This window comes from Eptesicus fuscus, chromosome 10, assembly GCF_027574615.1.
Source record: "Eptesicus fuscus isolate TK198812 chromosome 10, DD_ASM_mEF_20220401, whole genome shotgun sequence".
In the NCBI taxonomy this organism is placed as follows: domain Eukaryota; kingdom Metazoa; phylum Chordata; class Mammalia; order Chiroptera; family Vespertilionidae; genus Eptesicus; species Eptesicus fuscus.
In genome coordinates this window covers 16,644,098-16,658,228 of record NC_072482.1, presented here as the reverse complement: position 1 = coordinate 16,658,228, position 14,131 = coordinate 16,644,098, and the positions used below count along the sequence as shown (strand labels likewise).

Genomic DNA, 14,131 nt, shown 5'->3' with positions numbered 1-14,131 from the left:
ACACGATCAGATCTGGGTTCTAAAAGGTTCATTTTCCTTCGGGTCTGAAGAAGAGATTAAGGATTGAGAAGTCCAGGCAAAAGGCGAGGCAGGGATGCCAATCTTGAGGTTTATGTAACCATCTACGTAAGCGGCCTAGACCAGAGCAGAGGGGCTATAGAAGAGGAGTGGGGTGATGGTGGTGGTGGGGGGTGGGGGGAAGATAGGGATAGGTTAGAATTGATTAAGATAGAACTAGCAGGTGTTGATGACAGATCGAAGGAGAGGAATGATGAATAACTAAGTTCTAGACACTTGTCCTGAAATGTTCCTAGCTTCTTCGTATTCTGTACCACTCTCACATCCAGCAATGTGGGGGATGCCAGCCATCCAGAACCATGCTCTGGCTGCTCTGAAGCCAGGATGCTACCTTTCTTTCTACCCATCCACATGCACGAAGACATTTGGAACTCGACTGAAACATTTTAATACCTTTTCTGGGGGTGGGGTGGTGTTTCTTATCTCGATGACAATCTGATTCAAAAACTCTGGGTGCTTTAATTGGGAAAATGCACCTGCCCACCATTCCAAGGATTTCCAAGGCCTCCCGGGGACCCTCCCTGGAGCCAACGGCAGGGCCTCAGGGTTTGGAATCCGTAACCTGGATTTCCTTAGCTGCATTCGTTAGCCCGGAAGTTTTCCACGTTCGGCCCCCATTAAAATCACCTGGAGGACTTTTAAAATTCCAAATGCCCAGGCCACACCCAGCTCCGATTAAATCAGAATCCCTGGGTGGGACCGGGTCTCGGTATACAGTACATGTTTTAAACTGTCCAGGTGATTCTAAAACGCAGCCAAGTTTGAGAACCAACTCACTGGTCTCTTTTGACACGCAGTTGACCCAAGTGCTTCTGTTCGACGGCTGTTTTAAATCCTTGGGCCAGAAACAATAGAAAGGCGCCTGTGGCAGGTATCGTTTACTCAGAATCACCCCAGGAAAAAGGGCTTGTGGTCTGGGTGTGCATGCCCTCGCAGCGTTTTTCCTTCGGTCCGAAAGCGGCTGCAGTTTTTTTCAGCGAACGCCAAGGGGCGCCCTCTTCCTCCTGGCTCCACCGGGAAAGCCTTCCCATTTCGGATCCTACAAAGAGACCCTCCTCTTCCCGGGTGACGTCACAAAGGGCCGATCCTCCGCCCCTTCGGCGCCACCACGTGTGTCCCCACGCCCGGCGGCCACCGACTTAGTCCCTCGCTGGCGGGTGCAGGCAGCGGAGGAGGGTGGTTGGCAGTGCCTGGAAGCTTCGCTATGGGAAGTTGTTTCTTTGCTCTCTCGCGCCCAGCCCTCTCCCCTTGTTCTCCGCTGCCGCTCTCGGAGGAGAGCACGGGGAGGCGCCGGTTGCAGCCGAGGCTGTCTCTCCCCGCCCGGGCGGCCGCGCCGCTGGGCAGGTGCTGAACACCCCGAGAGCCTCCGTCGCCGCCTCCCTCCTGTGCCCAACGGCCCGGCCGCCCGGCTGCCGCAGTGCATATGGGGTGTTGGAGGTAGATGGGCTCCCGGCCGGGGAGGCGGCGGTGGATGCGGCGCTGGGCAGAAGCAGCCGCCGATTCCAGCTGCCGGAGAGCCACGCGCTCCCGGCGCCCCTGCGAGTCCCCGGCTCGGCCATGGGGATCTCTGCGAGCGGCAGCACCGTCCGCGACTCCTGCAGCCGCCTCGCCGGAGCCACGATGATCGCGAGCTTCCTCCTCCTGGTAAGCGCTCGCCCGGAGGACCGCGGGCGCAGCTCTCCCGGAGCGGGGCGGGTCCTCGGGCGTGGACTGCGGGGGGCGCGGCGTCAGGCGGCTGGGTTAGGGGGCTTGCAAGGGAAGGCAACACACCGGAGGGCTCCGACCGGTTATTTGGCGGAGTCGCCGGGCTCAGCTGGGACTAGGGAATGAAGGCGAATTGTTTTCCTTGCAATCGGGCTTCGTTGGAGGAGGCGCTAGAGGTGCGGGCTTCCTGCGCATTTCAGGGCTTTCCCCCTACTCGACCCCCTCGTGCTCCACCTTCCCCCCTTCCCCAGCCTCTGGCCTCTGGCCGCTGCTCTCTCCGGGTGGCGTGGGCCCGCGGCTGCGGTGTGGGGCGCTTTGTTGCAGCTGCAGTGTCATGTCGGGATGCTACCGCAGTGGGAGATTGGTACCGGTGCGCGCCGGACGCTGGAGACCGCCCGCCCGCCCGCCCGGTGCACCGCGCCTAGCATTCCCCCGCAGGGCGCAAGCCACCCCTCCCCCGCCTCTGCTCCTGGGCTCGGGTGGGTCCCAGGTTCTGCCCGCCAAGAACACAGAACCCTTAGCCCCACTGTCAGGCGCCTCCAGAGCGCCGGCTCTCAGCCAGCCAGAGAGCTGGCACTTGAGTGGGGTGAGAGAGAGAACTACATAAAGGAAGATGAATTTGATCCAGTCTTATCTATCCCTCCTTTACCTGCGGCCAGGCTGGTGACCCTGCAGGGTGGGCAGGTGCCTTCTTCGGGACTTAAACTCATGTAGCTCTAAGGCATGCCCTAAACCTAGTCCTCGATCACTTACATGGTCGAAGCCTGAAACTACCCTTGACCCAAAACTTATCCCAAACTCCCCCAGATCCCTTCCTTTTCTTTCCAAATGTTAGAGGGGAGGGAGCGAGTTAGGTGAAGAAAATGCCTTTGAGATCAAACCCTGGAGCCACCATAAGCTTCCCGTGCCTATCTTTTTGTCTCTGCAGAGAAGATGGAGATTCTTAGCTAACAAACAAACAAAAACAAAAAGCCTAAAGGCAGGCTTGCTGTCTCCTCCTGGAAAGGGGGTTTAATGCCTGGTCAGCCAAGATCTGCTTAGATCCCAGGGCAGTGCAGTTGCTATGGCCTGGAATTCATCCTACAGACACTCTGGTTCCCTGTGGGAGTGTGTGTTTTAAGGGGAAGAGAGAGATTAAAGGAAGTTTGGTGCTGTTGGCATTTATAATGAAGCAAGTACCAGTCTCCCCTCAGAGACTCTTTTCTGCCCATTTATAGTAATGACAACGTGAAGGTTTCTGTCCGTGAAACAAGTGTGGCTGAGGAGCAGGAGGGGGCCCTTTCAGACAGTAAACCTGGATTGACAGTCTTGGTGTGGAGAGAAAGCCATCTAAATCCATATCAGTAACCTTACCATCATTGGAGTTAGCTCTGTCCTCCTTGTCCACCTTAGATCTACTATTCTACCCCACCATGTGTATCTGTCCCACCGACACACCTAATTATTGTTCTCATAGATTCTACTCCTAGATGAACTCTTAAGTCAATGTAATATTTCATTTATTTTACCTGTTAGTATGAGTTAGATGCTTAAAGTAAGGTCTCGATGTAATCTAAGTCTATAGGTTGCTTTAACCAAATGAGAAAGACCCCAGCTCCTTTTCCTAAGTTACTAAACTTAGTATGTAAAGACTTGTAACTGAAGACCTGAGATTTAAAATTAGCTATCTCTTTAAAAGATGAAATTTGTAGCAGAGCTTAGAAGCAATCTCAAGCTGTTAACTAAAAGAGGAGTCCTTGGACTCTTTTTTTTTTTTTTTTAATGAATCTTTATTGTTTAGATTACAATTGTTTCTCCTTTTTCCCCACATATCTCCCCACCACCCAGTTCCTACCCCCCCCTCTTCCCTTACCTCCCCCCCCCCTGCTGTCCTTATCCATAGGTGTATGATTTTTGTCCAGTCTCTTCCCATACTCCCCACACAGACACCCCTTTCCCCCTGAGAATTATCAATCCACTCCCATTCTATGCCTGATTCTATTAAGTTCACCAGTTTATTCTGTTCCTCAGATTTTTAATTCACTTGACTTTTAGATTCACTTGTTGATAGATATGTATTTGTTGTTCATAATTTTTATCTTTCTTCTTCTTTTTCCTCTTTTTAAAGAATACCTTTCAGCATTTCATATAATGCTGGTTTGGTGGTGATGAACTCCTTTAGCTTTTTCTTATCTGTGAAGCTCTTTATCTGCCCTTCAATTCTGAATGATAACTTTGCTGGGTAGAGTAGTCTTGGTTGTAGGTTACTGCTATTCATCACTTTGACTATTTCTTGCCACTCCCGTCTGGCCTGCATGGTTTCTGTTGAGAAATTAGCTGATAATCGTATGGGAGCTCCCTTATAGGTAACTAACTGTTTTTCTCTTGCTGCTTGTAAGATTCTCTCTTTGTCTTTTGCTCTTGGCATTTTAATTATGATGTGTCTTGGTGTGGTCCTCTTTGGATCCCTTTTGTTTGGGGTTCTGTGCGCTTCCTGGACTTGTAAGTCTATTTCTTTCATCAGGTGGGGGAAGTTTTCATTCATTATTTCTTCAAATAGGTTTTCAGCATCTTGCTCTCTCTCTTCTTCTGGTACCCCCATAATTCTGATGTTGGTACGCTTGAAGTTGTCCCAGAGGCTTCTTACACTATCTTCAACTTTCTGAATTCTCTTCTCTTCATGCTTCTCTGGAGGAGTGTCCTTGGCCTCTTTGTATTCCAAATCTTTGAGTTGATTCTTGCAATCCTCTAGTCTGCTTTTGGGTCTCTGTATAATATTTTTTATCTCAGTCAGTGTATGTTTAATTTCTAGTTGGTCCTCATGGAATTTATCGGCCTTTTCCATGAAATTCTTGAAAAACCTTATAACCGTGGTTTTGAACTCTATGTCCAGTCGCTTGTTCTCCTCCATTTCTTTGGTTTGTGATCTGTTTCCTTGCCTTCTCATATTCTCTGCTTCCCTAAGTTGGTAGGGTAGTTTTGTGTACTAGGTGTCCTATTGGCTCAACGGGTCAGCCTCCCAGTTACTTGAGGTGGACACTCTTGGTGTACCCTTGTGTACTGTGTGTCCCCCAGCAGGAGCTACAGCAAGGGCTAGTTTTCTCCTCCTTTGCTTGGGCGGTTTTGGAGCAGTCTGACTGGAGCTGCAGTTGGTTAAGCTGCTCCAGAACAGGCCATTTATATGCAAAAGCCGCTGTGTGGAGCCAGGGCGGGTTTGTAGAATGTGCAGGGCGGGGCCTCAGGGCGGGGCCTCAGGGCTGGGCGGGGTCTCAGGGCGTCACTAGGCTGGGGCGTGGCCAACGGCGATGGCTGCCGTCAGCCGTCTCTGCCTTTCCACGTTTCCAAGTCCCTGCGCCCCACGCTCCAGCGCAGTAAACAATGATTGCTGGGCGCACCACTGCAAAAAAGTCACTCTCACTTTCCGACCCGATGGCCGAGAGTCCAGCTTCTCCCCGTAGGTGCCTGGGTCCCCCGAGTGTCCCCAGAAACTGGATTTCAGAGTGATCGGGAGCTTGTCTCCCTGCGGGTTGAAGAAAAGCCACGCACCCAGCCGCCCGCCGCCGGCCCGATTCGCGTGCCTCCGTACCTCAGCTTTTCAGCGATTGTGCTTCTTTCTCTTCTTCGTTGTAAATCTTCCACTCAGCCAGCTTTCCCGTGGTTCTGGGTGGTACTGGACTCTTGCTAACTATAATAGAAAGGCTCTTACTCAATTCATGGAATGGCCTGAGGTTGATCCCTTTGTCCCTCAGTGTGACTGAGAGGGTGTATCCGAGTCCCTCAGTGTGACTGTGCTGTAACCCACAGCAGGGTGGGGAGCAATATCTTATTTTTAACATCCCCACTCTGCAAGATCCAGTTCTCAGGACAGGTGTTGTTAAAGTATAAAATGATCTTATGACATCGTTCTAAGGATTATTTATCCCATTGGATTCTTGGCTACAGAAAATGACAGGCACCAGGACCCAGAGCCCAGGTAAATCTGTCAGGTGCTCAGGATGCTCCTGAAGGAAGTGGGAGGTTAGTGACCTTACCCATACATTGCAGTTAGATTAAAAAGTAATGAACCTGGAGTCTTAAAAATAGTGGCGTAGTAAGTGGAAGCTACACTGACACTCTCCCAGGACCAAACTGGAAATACAACTAAAATACAGAAAAAAAACACCCTGAAAAATCAACTGAAGACTAGCTGGAGAGAACCCTGATAACCAAGGGCGAAAAGTGGAGACTGCATGGAGACTGGTAGGAAGTGTGGAGTTGCGAAAGGGCCGGCCAGGCTCCCCCAGACAGCAGCTGAAGGTCCGGAGAGATATCTCAGTTGTGGGGGGTTCCTACTGAGAACTCTGGGGTCTAAAACCCAAGCTGGGCTCCCCAGCCCAGAGAGCCAGAACTGTGAAAGGTGCCCACAAAACATGTGGCTGTGAAAAGCAGCAGGGTTGCTGTCTGCCAGCAAGAGATGGCTGGAAATGCAGGCACCCTCTTAAAGGGCCAAAGCACAAAATTGTGTATGCAGCCACTCACCTTTGGCTCCGCCAGAGGGAGGGCAGAGTGGACTGGAGCTGTGTGAGGAGAGTCCAGGGTTGGGGGCTTTGGAGGGTAGCCACCCTGGTTTTCTGTGCTGATTCATTCCCTTACGCTGCGGAGGACATTTTTCTCCGTGGACCTTTGCTATCCAGGTGGTTTTTGCCTGCTGGAAGACCTCTTGCCCCACCCTGACAATCAGACTGCAGGCAGAGGCAGATCTCTGGAGGCTTTGAGACTTTGCCTGATCCCCTTTGGGGCTCTGGGCTAAGAAAAGCAGACATTGGTGCCCATCTTGGTCCTTTCCAAAGACATTTAGCCCCAGCAGAAGGAACCACAAGCTATGGATTGCTCCTAGGTCCAAACAGGGTACTCAGGGTCAGTAACCAACAACGTCTGACATTGTCCTGCACTAGAGATTGAGAGTTGTAGCAGATCTACCTAATACATAGATACAAACCCAAACAGGCAGCCAAAATGGAAGACCTCTTGCCCCACCCTGTTGTGGTCAATAGCCTGGGCTAATCCAGCCTGAATAACAACTAGATGAAAGAATAAGAGAATTCTCCAGAAGAAAAGCTAAATGAAGTGGGGATAAGAAATTTCAGATATAGAGCTCAGAATAATGATGGCAAAGATGCTCAACAGCATGAGAAGAGATATAGTAACTATGAAAAAAACAACAGTCAGAAATAAATAATGACATAGCACTAAAAGAACACATTGGAAGGAATACACAGCAGATTAGAGGAAGTTGAAGATCAGATCAGTGAATTAGAAGACAGGGTAGGAAAAAAACCACTCAATCAGAGAACCAAAAATAAAAAACAATTAAATAGGAGGACAGCTCAAGGAAGCTGTGGGACAACAGGATATGTAACAATATTCGCATAATAGGAGGGAGAGAAGGAGAAGAAAACAAGGGATAGAGAATGTGTTTGACAAAATAATGGCAGAAACTTTTCTAACCTGATGAAGGAGAAAGTTACACAAGTTCAGGAGGCACAGAGAGTCCCAAGCAAGAAGAACCCAAACACGCCCACTCCCAGACACATCATAATTAAAATGCCAAATATTAAAGACAGAGAGAAAAGTAATTGGCTAGCTACAAAGGAGCTCCCATAAGGCTGACAGCTGATTTTTCATCAGAAACTCTACAGGCCAGAAGGGAATGGCATGAAGTATTCAATTTAATGAATAGCAAGGATCTGAAACCAAGATTACTATATTCAACAAGGCTATCATTCAAAATAGTTGGTGAAATAAAGAGCTTCCCAGACACAAAGGGCTAAGGAGTTTATCACCACCTAATCAGCACTGCAAGAAATACTAATGGTACTGCTGTAATGAGAAGAAGAAAGAGAGAGAGAGAGAGAGAGAGAGAGAGAGAGAGAGAGAGAGAGAGAGAGCACCCCTAGGAATACAGAATTAACATGGCAATAAATAAGTACCTGTCAATAATAACCTTAAATTTAAATGGGTTAAATGCTCCAAGCAAAAAAAATATAGGGTAGCTGAATGAATAAAAAAATATGACCCAATTATTTGCTGTCTACAAGAGAGCCACCTCCGAACAAAAGACTCACACTGGATGAGAGTGAAGGGATTAAAAAATATATCCATGCAAATGGAAAAAAAAAAAAAAGCTCCAGTAGCAATACTCACATCTGACAAAATAGATTTAAAAATGAAGGCCATCACAAGAGACAACAAAGGTCACTACATAATACTAAAGGGATAGATACAACTAGAGGATATAATCTTGGTAAACATATATGTACCCAAAATAGCACCTAAATATATAAGAAAACTTCTAGAGGATTTTAAAGGAGAGATTGACAGCAGTACAGTCATGGTATAGTACTTAACATCCCCACTGACCTCACTGGATAGATCTTCCAGACAAAAACTTAATAAGGAAACAGTGACTCTAAACAATACATGGGATCAGATGAATTTGATTCACATTTATGGAACATTTTACTCGAAAGCTGCAGAATATACATTCTTCTCAAGTGCACATGGTTCATTCTCAAAGAAAGACCACATGTTAGGACACAAAACAAATTTCTACAAGTTCAAGAAGATTGAAAACATCAAGCATCTTCTCAAATCACAGTGGAATTAAATTAGAAATCAACTATAGTAAAAACAATAAAAAACATTCAAACCCATGGAGGATAAATAGCATGTTAATAAGCAATGAATGGGTTAGCAAGGAGATCAAGAATTAAATAAAAAAATTCCTAAAAACAAATGGAAATGAACACACAACAACCCAAAATCTCTGAGATGCAGCAAAAACAGTCCTGAGAGGGAAGTTCATAGCATTACAGGCCTACCTCAAAAAAAACAAGAAAAATTAATAACAAACTATTTAACCCTACAACTTAAATAATTAGAGAACCACAAGAAAAACCCAGAGTACGTAGAAGGAATGAAATAATAAAGGTTAGAGCAAAAATAAATGACATAGAAACTTTAAAATACATTGCAAAAAATCAATGAAACCAAGAGCTGGTTCTTTGAAAAGATAAACAAGGTTGGTGAACTGGTAGCCAGACTCATCAAAAAACAAAGAGAGAGGACCCAAATAAAATCAGAAATGAAAGAGGTGAAGTAACAACTGACATCATATAAATACAAAGGATTGTAAAAAATATACTATGAACACTATGTGCCAACAAATTAGACAGTCTGGGTGAAATGGACAAATTCATAGAAGCATACAATCTTCCAAAACTGAATCAGGAAGAGTCAGAAAACCGGAATAGACTAACTAATGAAATAGAAGCAGCAATAAAAAATCTCCCAGCAAACAAAAATCCCGAACTGAATGGCTTCCCAGGTGAATTTTACCAAACAAAGAAGATATAACACCCATCCTTCTCAAACTATTCGAAAAAATTAAAGAGGAGGGAAGACTTCTAAGCTCTCTTTACAAGGCCAGTATTATCCTAATTCCAAAAACCAGATAAAAACACTACAAAGAAAGAATTACAGGCCAATATCCCTGATGAGCAATCCTCAACAAAATATTAGCAAATAGGATCCACCAATATGTTAAAGTGATCATACAACATGACCAAGTGGGATTTATTGCAGGGATGGAAAGCTGGTACAATATTCACCAATCAATAAATGTGATATACTCAAACAAAGTGAAAGAGAAAAAACATGATATTATCAATAGACACAGAAAATATATTCAACACATTCCAACATTCATGTTTGATAAAAACTCAGCAAAGTGGGAATAAAGGGATCATATCTCAATAAAGTAAAGGCTGTATATGACAAACCTATAGACAACATTATACTCAGTTGGCAAAAACTAAAACCATTTCCCATAAGAACAGAAATAAGACAGGGATGTCCACTTTCACCACTCTTATTCAACATGTACTGGAAGTCCTAGCCACAGTGATCAGACAAGAAGAAATAAATGACATCCAAATTGGAAAGGAGGAAGTAAAACTCATTATTTGCAGATGACATGATATTGTACATAGAAAACCCTGAAGGCTCCACCAAAAACTACTAGATTTAATAAAAGAATTTGGCAATGTAGTGGCATACAAATTAACACCCCAAAATTGATGGCTTTTTCATACACCAATAATGAATTCTTAGAAAGAGAAACTAAACCAACAATACCTTTTACCATTGCAACAAAAAAATTAAGATACTTAGGAATAAACTTAACCAAGGAGGTAAAAGACTTGTACTAGGAAAACTACAGGACATTGAAGAAAGACATAGAGGAAGATATAAACAAGTGTAAGAATATACTGTGTTCATGGATTGGTAGAATTGACATCATTAAAATGCCCATACTACCCAAAGCAATCCCTATTAAAATACCAATAGTATATTTCACAGATCTAGAACAAACACTCCAAAAATTTATATGGAACCAAAAAAGACCCCAGATAGTCACAACAATCTTGAGAAAAAAGAATAAAGTTGGAGGGATCACAATACCAGATATTAAGTTATACTACAAAGCCACCATAATCAAAACAGCCTAGTACTGGCAAAAGAACAGACATATAGATTAGTGGAACAGAACACAGACCCCAGAAATTGACCCAAGCCATTATGCTCAGTTAATATTTGACAAAGGAGGCTACAGTGGAGTCAAGATACTCTCTTCAATAGATGCTGTTGGGAAAATTGGACAGATACATGCCAAATTTGAAACTAGACCACCAACTTACACCATACACGAGAATAAACTCAAAATGGATAAAAAACAATTGTAAATTGTGAAACCATAAAAATCCTAGAAGAAACCATAGGCAGCAAAATCTCAGACATCTCTTATAGCAATATGTTTATGGATACATCTCCTAGGGCAAAGGAAACTAAGGAGAAAATAAATAAATGGGACTACATAATAATAAAAAGCTTCTGTACAGCAAAAGAAACCATCAACAAATTGAAAAGTGTGCCCCCGATATGGGAGAAAATATTTGGCAATGATACATCTGATAAATAGTTAATATCCAAAATATATAAGGAACTCATACAGCTTAACAAAAGGAAGACAATCCAATTAAAAAATGGGCAAAGGACCTAAATAGACACTTTTTCAAAGTGGATTTACAGATGGCCAAGAGACATGAAAAAAATGCTCAAAGTCACTGATCATTAGATAGATGCAAATTAAAAGGACAATGAGGTATCACCTCACACCTGTCAGAATGCTTATCATCAACAAATGACAAGTGCTGGTGAGGATGTGGAGAAAAGAGATCTCTAGTACACGGCTGGTGGAAATGCAGACTGGTGCAGCCGTTCTGGAAAACAGTATGGAATTTTCTCAAAAAAGTATATATGGAATTGCCACTTGACCCATTGATCCCACTTTTAGTAATATATCCTAAGAGACCCAAAACACTGATCAGAAAGAATGTATGCACCCCTATGTTCATAATAGCACAATTTACAATAGCTAAGATCTGGAAACAGCCCAGGTTCCATCAGTAGATGAGGTAATAAAAAAGTGGTGGTTCATTTAAACCATGGAATACTATGCAGCAGTGAAAAAGAAAGACCTCTTACCCTTTGAGACAGCATGGAGGGATCTGAAGAGTATTATGCTCAGTGAAATAAGCCAGTCAGGGAAAGACAAGTTTCGCATGATCTCATTCATACCTGGAATCTAATGAACAAAATAAACTGAGGATTGTTACTGGTGAGATAGTGAGACCTCCGGTGTAGAAAAGCAAGCAAGAATTTATTGTCCACAGAAAAAATACACTTAGGGGAATGAAACAAGGAAGGGCATAGAAGAAGCAACAGGAGAGCCGAGCCTGGGCAGCTTTGGCTCACTGGGAAGTCAGAGGAAAGGGGGCCTTGGAGACAGGTTCAGGGGTTTAGCCTGGGAAGAGCTGCCGCTGCCCATTGCTTCCCTGGTTGCAAGTCTAGTGGGGTTCCTTGGAGTTTAGGAGATGCATTCCTGTGGGGAATGAGAGGGAGAAGGGAATGGCACTGGTAGGCTCCCTTGAAGGAGAGCACCCTGGGATCTTCGTTTTCAGGGGTTTTAAAGGCTGGATATTTAGGGGAGGTCTTAGGGGAGGGTCAATAGAATATTCATCAGCTTTATACTGAAGTACCAAAATGATATTTATTCTCTTCATTTGTCTGTCCTTGGTGTGGTTGGCAAGTGGACCTTAACTGGGTTTCTGTTACATCTCTCCCTGAGTAGGGTGATTTAAGCTATTTACCCTCTGGTTGGGGAGGAGGAGTGCAAACCATTTACTTCTAGGTATTTTTGGTTCAGGGGAGCATAGGATTTCCTAGGTGGCTGCAAACTGATCTTTAACTATCTTAGTTTCCCGATCCCACTTGTCCTGGAATTTTCCTAGCTTTTTACTATGCTATGTCATGATTATATATAAAAAGTAGGATGTGTTAGGTGCTTTATCTACAGTATCTTATTTACTTTCAACATCTCTGTGGAGCCTGTGCTATTCTCTCTGTTTTACAGCTGAGAAAATGGGAGGCGGCAAAAACGGCATTGGTTTGTGCTGGTCCACACAGCTCACGTGATGGCACTGGGGCTGGACCCCAGGACTGCCTAACCCCCCCAGTCCTGTGCCACTCTATTTCATAACTCCAAATTGCTAGATGGTGACATGTCACAACAGAGAAGGCTCACCGGGGGAAAGCTGAGACTGGTGGTTTGATTTGTTGCAAAACATTAATGAAAATTACATGAGCGCCTTTGGAAGGAGGTGTTCTTGCTGCTTGCACTTGTGCTTCTGATGAATTGTGTCTGCGTGATATTGGAAAGTCAACCATAAACTGAAAGACAAAATATTATGTGTTCCCCGCCAAAAGTTTGTAGAGAAGATAAGTGAGACCTTTGGGTTTGTACTAGTGTTAAGGAATGCCCTAGAAGAGCTTGCCTAGTATGAAACAGCACACTCAGAGGTACCTTTTGCCCTCAGGGAACTGGCTTTGACTGGACGTTAGAATGTTGGCAGTGGGGCAGTCTGAAGAGAAGGGAGCCATAATTGACAAAGAAATGAGGTCTGAAATTTTGGAAAGCACTATTCTGCATGCATCATGAATTCCAGATAGAGGGACATTTGCTGTAAGAACCTGTTCAGCTGTGTGCTAGCCTAGAAAGCACCAAGTATTAGCGTTTGCCACTGTCGTTGTGACTAAATGTCTAGCTCCTGACCTTCGTTTATCAAGGTTAGTTATCAGTATCTTGGCACTTGACTTTGGCTGTTTGACTAGGCAGGCATGGAGTGGTCTGGGGGGTGGGGGCTGAAGTCCTGACCTGGACTTGGTGGCACGTTCAGATAGAACTTTGAATCAGAGCTGCTATTATATCCAAAAGATTTTCTCCTTTTTGTGTACCTTAACTCCAGAATCCTAGATTGTGGAAACTGGAAGGGAAACCAACCTGGAGGGGAGATAAACCAGCCGAGATTGGGAAAGCAACTTATTTTTCATGTCAATCAGCCTACATTGCACATGTTCTCTGCGAGAGGCAGTGGGAACTGGGGATGAGCAAGGATTTGGATCTTGCCCGTATGTACAGTTGGTATGGTATATAGAGTGTGCCTGGCCATCAGTCGTGCGGGTTGGATTTCACTCTCTTGAATGGAATCAGCAGATGAATGTACCAAAGGCAAAGCACACAATGTGATTGATGGTAAAATCTTTAAAAACCTGAAGTAAATTTGGCTGTTAGTCTGCAAGTCAGAGGAAGAAAAATCTGCCAAGTTTCAGAAGGACATACATTAGCCTCCGCAGGGAAAGTGGCTTCTAGTCAGCAGAAGGGGTAAGGCAGGCCTGGACTGGAATGCAGGACCTCTGACTTAGCCCAGGAATCTCCATCTCTGTTGTCAAATGCATAGAATGCGATCAAGCTTGCTTTTATATCCGAACTGTTTCTAAAGGCATATGGATGAATCAGCCTCGGGTCCAGTCCAAAAGAAAAAAACAAACCTCCAGTGTAAATAAAATACATAAGCAAACTAAAATCAACAAGAAAAAAAAAACTCCTTGTTAATGGAATGTGTACTAACTTAAATGGAGAAAAACCCTGAGACTAAGTAGGCAGAGATCTACCAATTGGGTAAATTAATATGTTAGTGTGGTTTAATCTGGAGTTAAGGACAAAGTCTATGAAACAGCCGGATTTGGTACGCACGGTTATGCCATGTTTTCCAGGGCAGTTTGCAGAGGGCCCCTTCCTTGGGGTACGTCCTTTTTGGATAAGGGCAAGTAGGTGTGAGCTGCTGGGCCGACTCCAGCAGGTGATGTGTGTACTTTCTGCATCATAGATCAGAAGGTGGAGACATCACACTTGAACTTTACACTTGATTCA

General features: G+C 44.8%; 1 protein-coding gene across 1 annotated transcript in view; it reads left to right on the top strand.

Moving 5' to 3' along the window:
* The first annotated feature begins 1,151 nt into the window (after positions 1-1,151).
* The window catches only part of TNFRSF21 (TNF receptor superfamily member 21), a 72,699-nt gene continuing 59,719 nt past the window's right edge, over positions 1,152-14,131 (top strand). Inside the window, exon 1 of the mRNA XM_008153210.3 lies at positions 1,152-1,722. Within this exon, the coding sequence (XP_008151432.2) occupies positions 1,636-1,722 (87 nt within the window). The 5' untranslated portion in view covers positions 1,152-1,635. The remainder of the gene's footprint in view (positions 1,723-14,131) is intronic.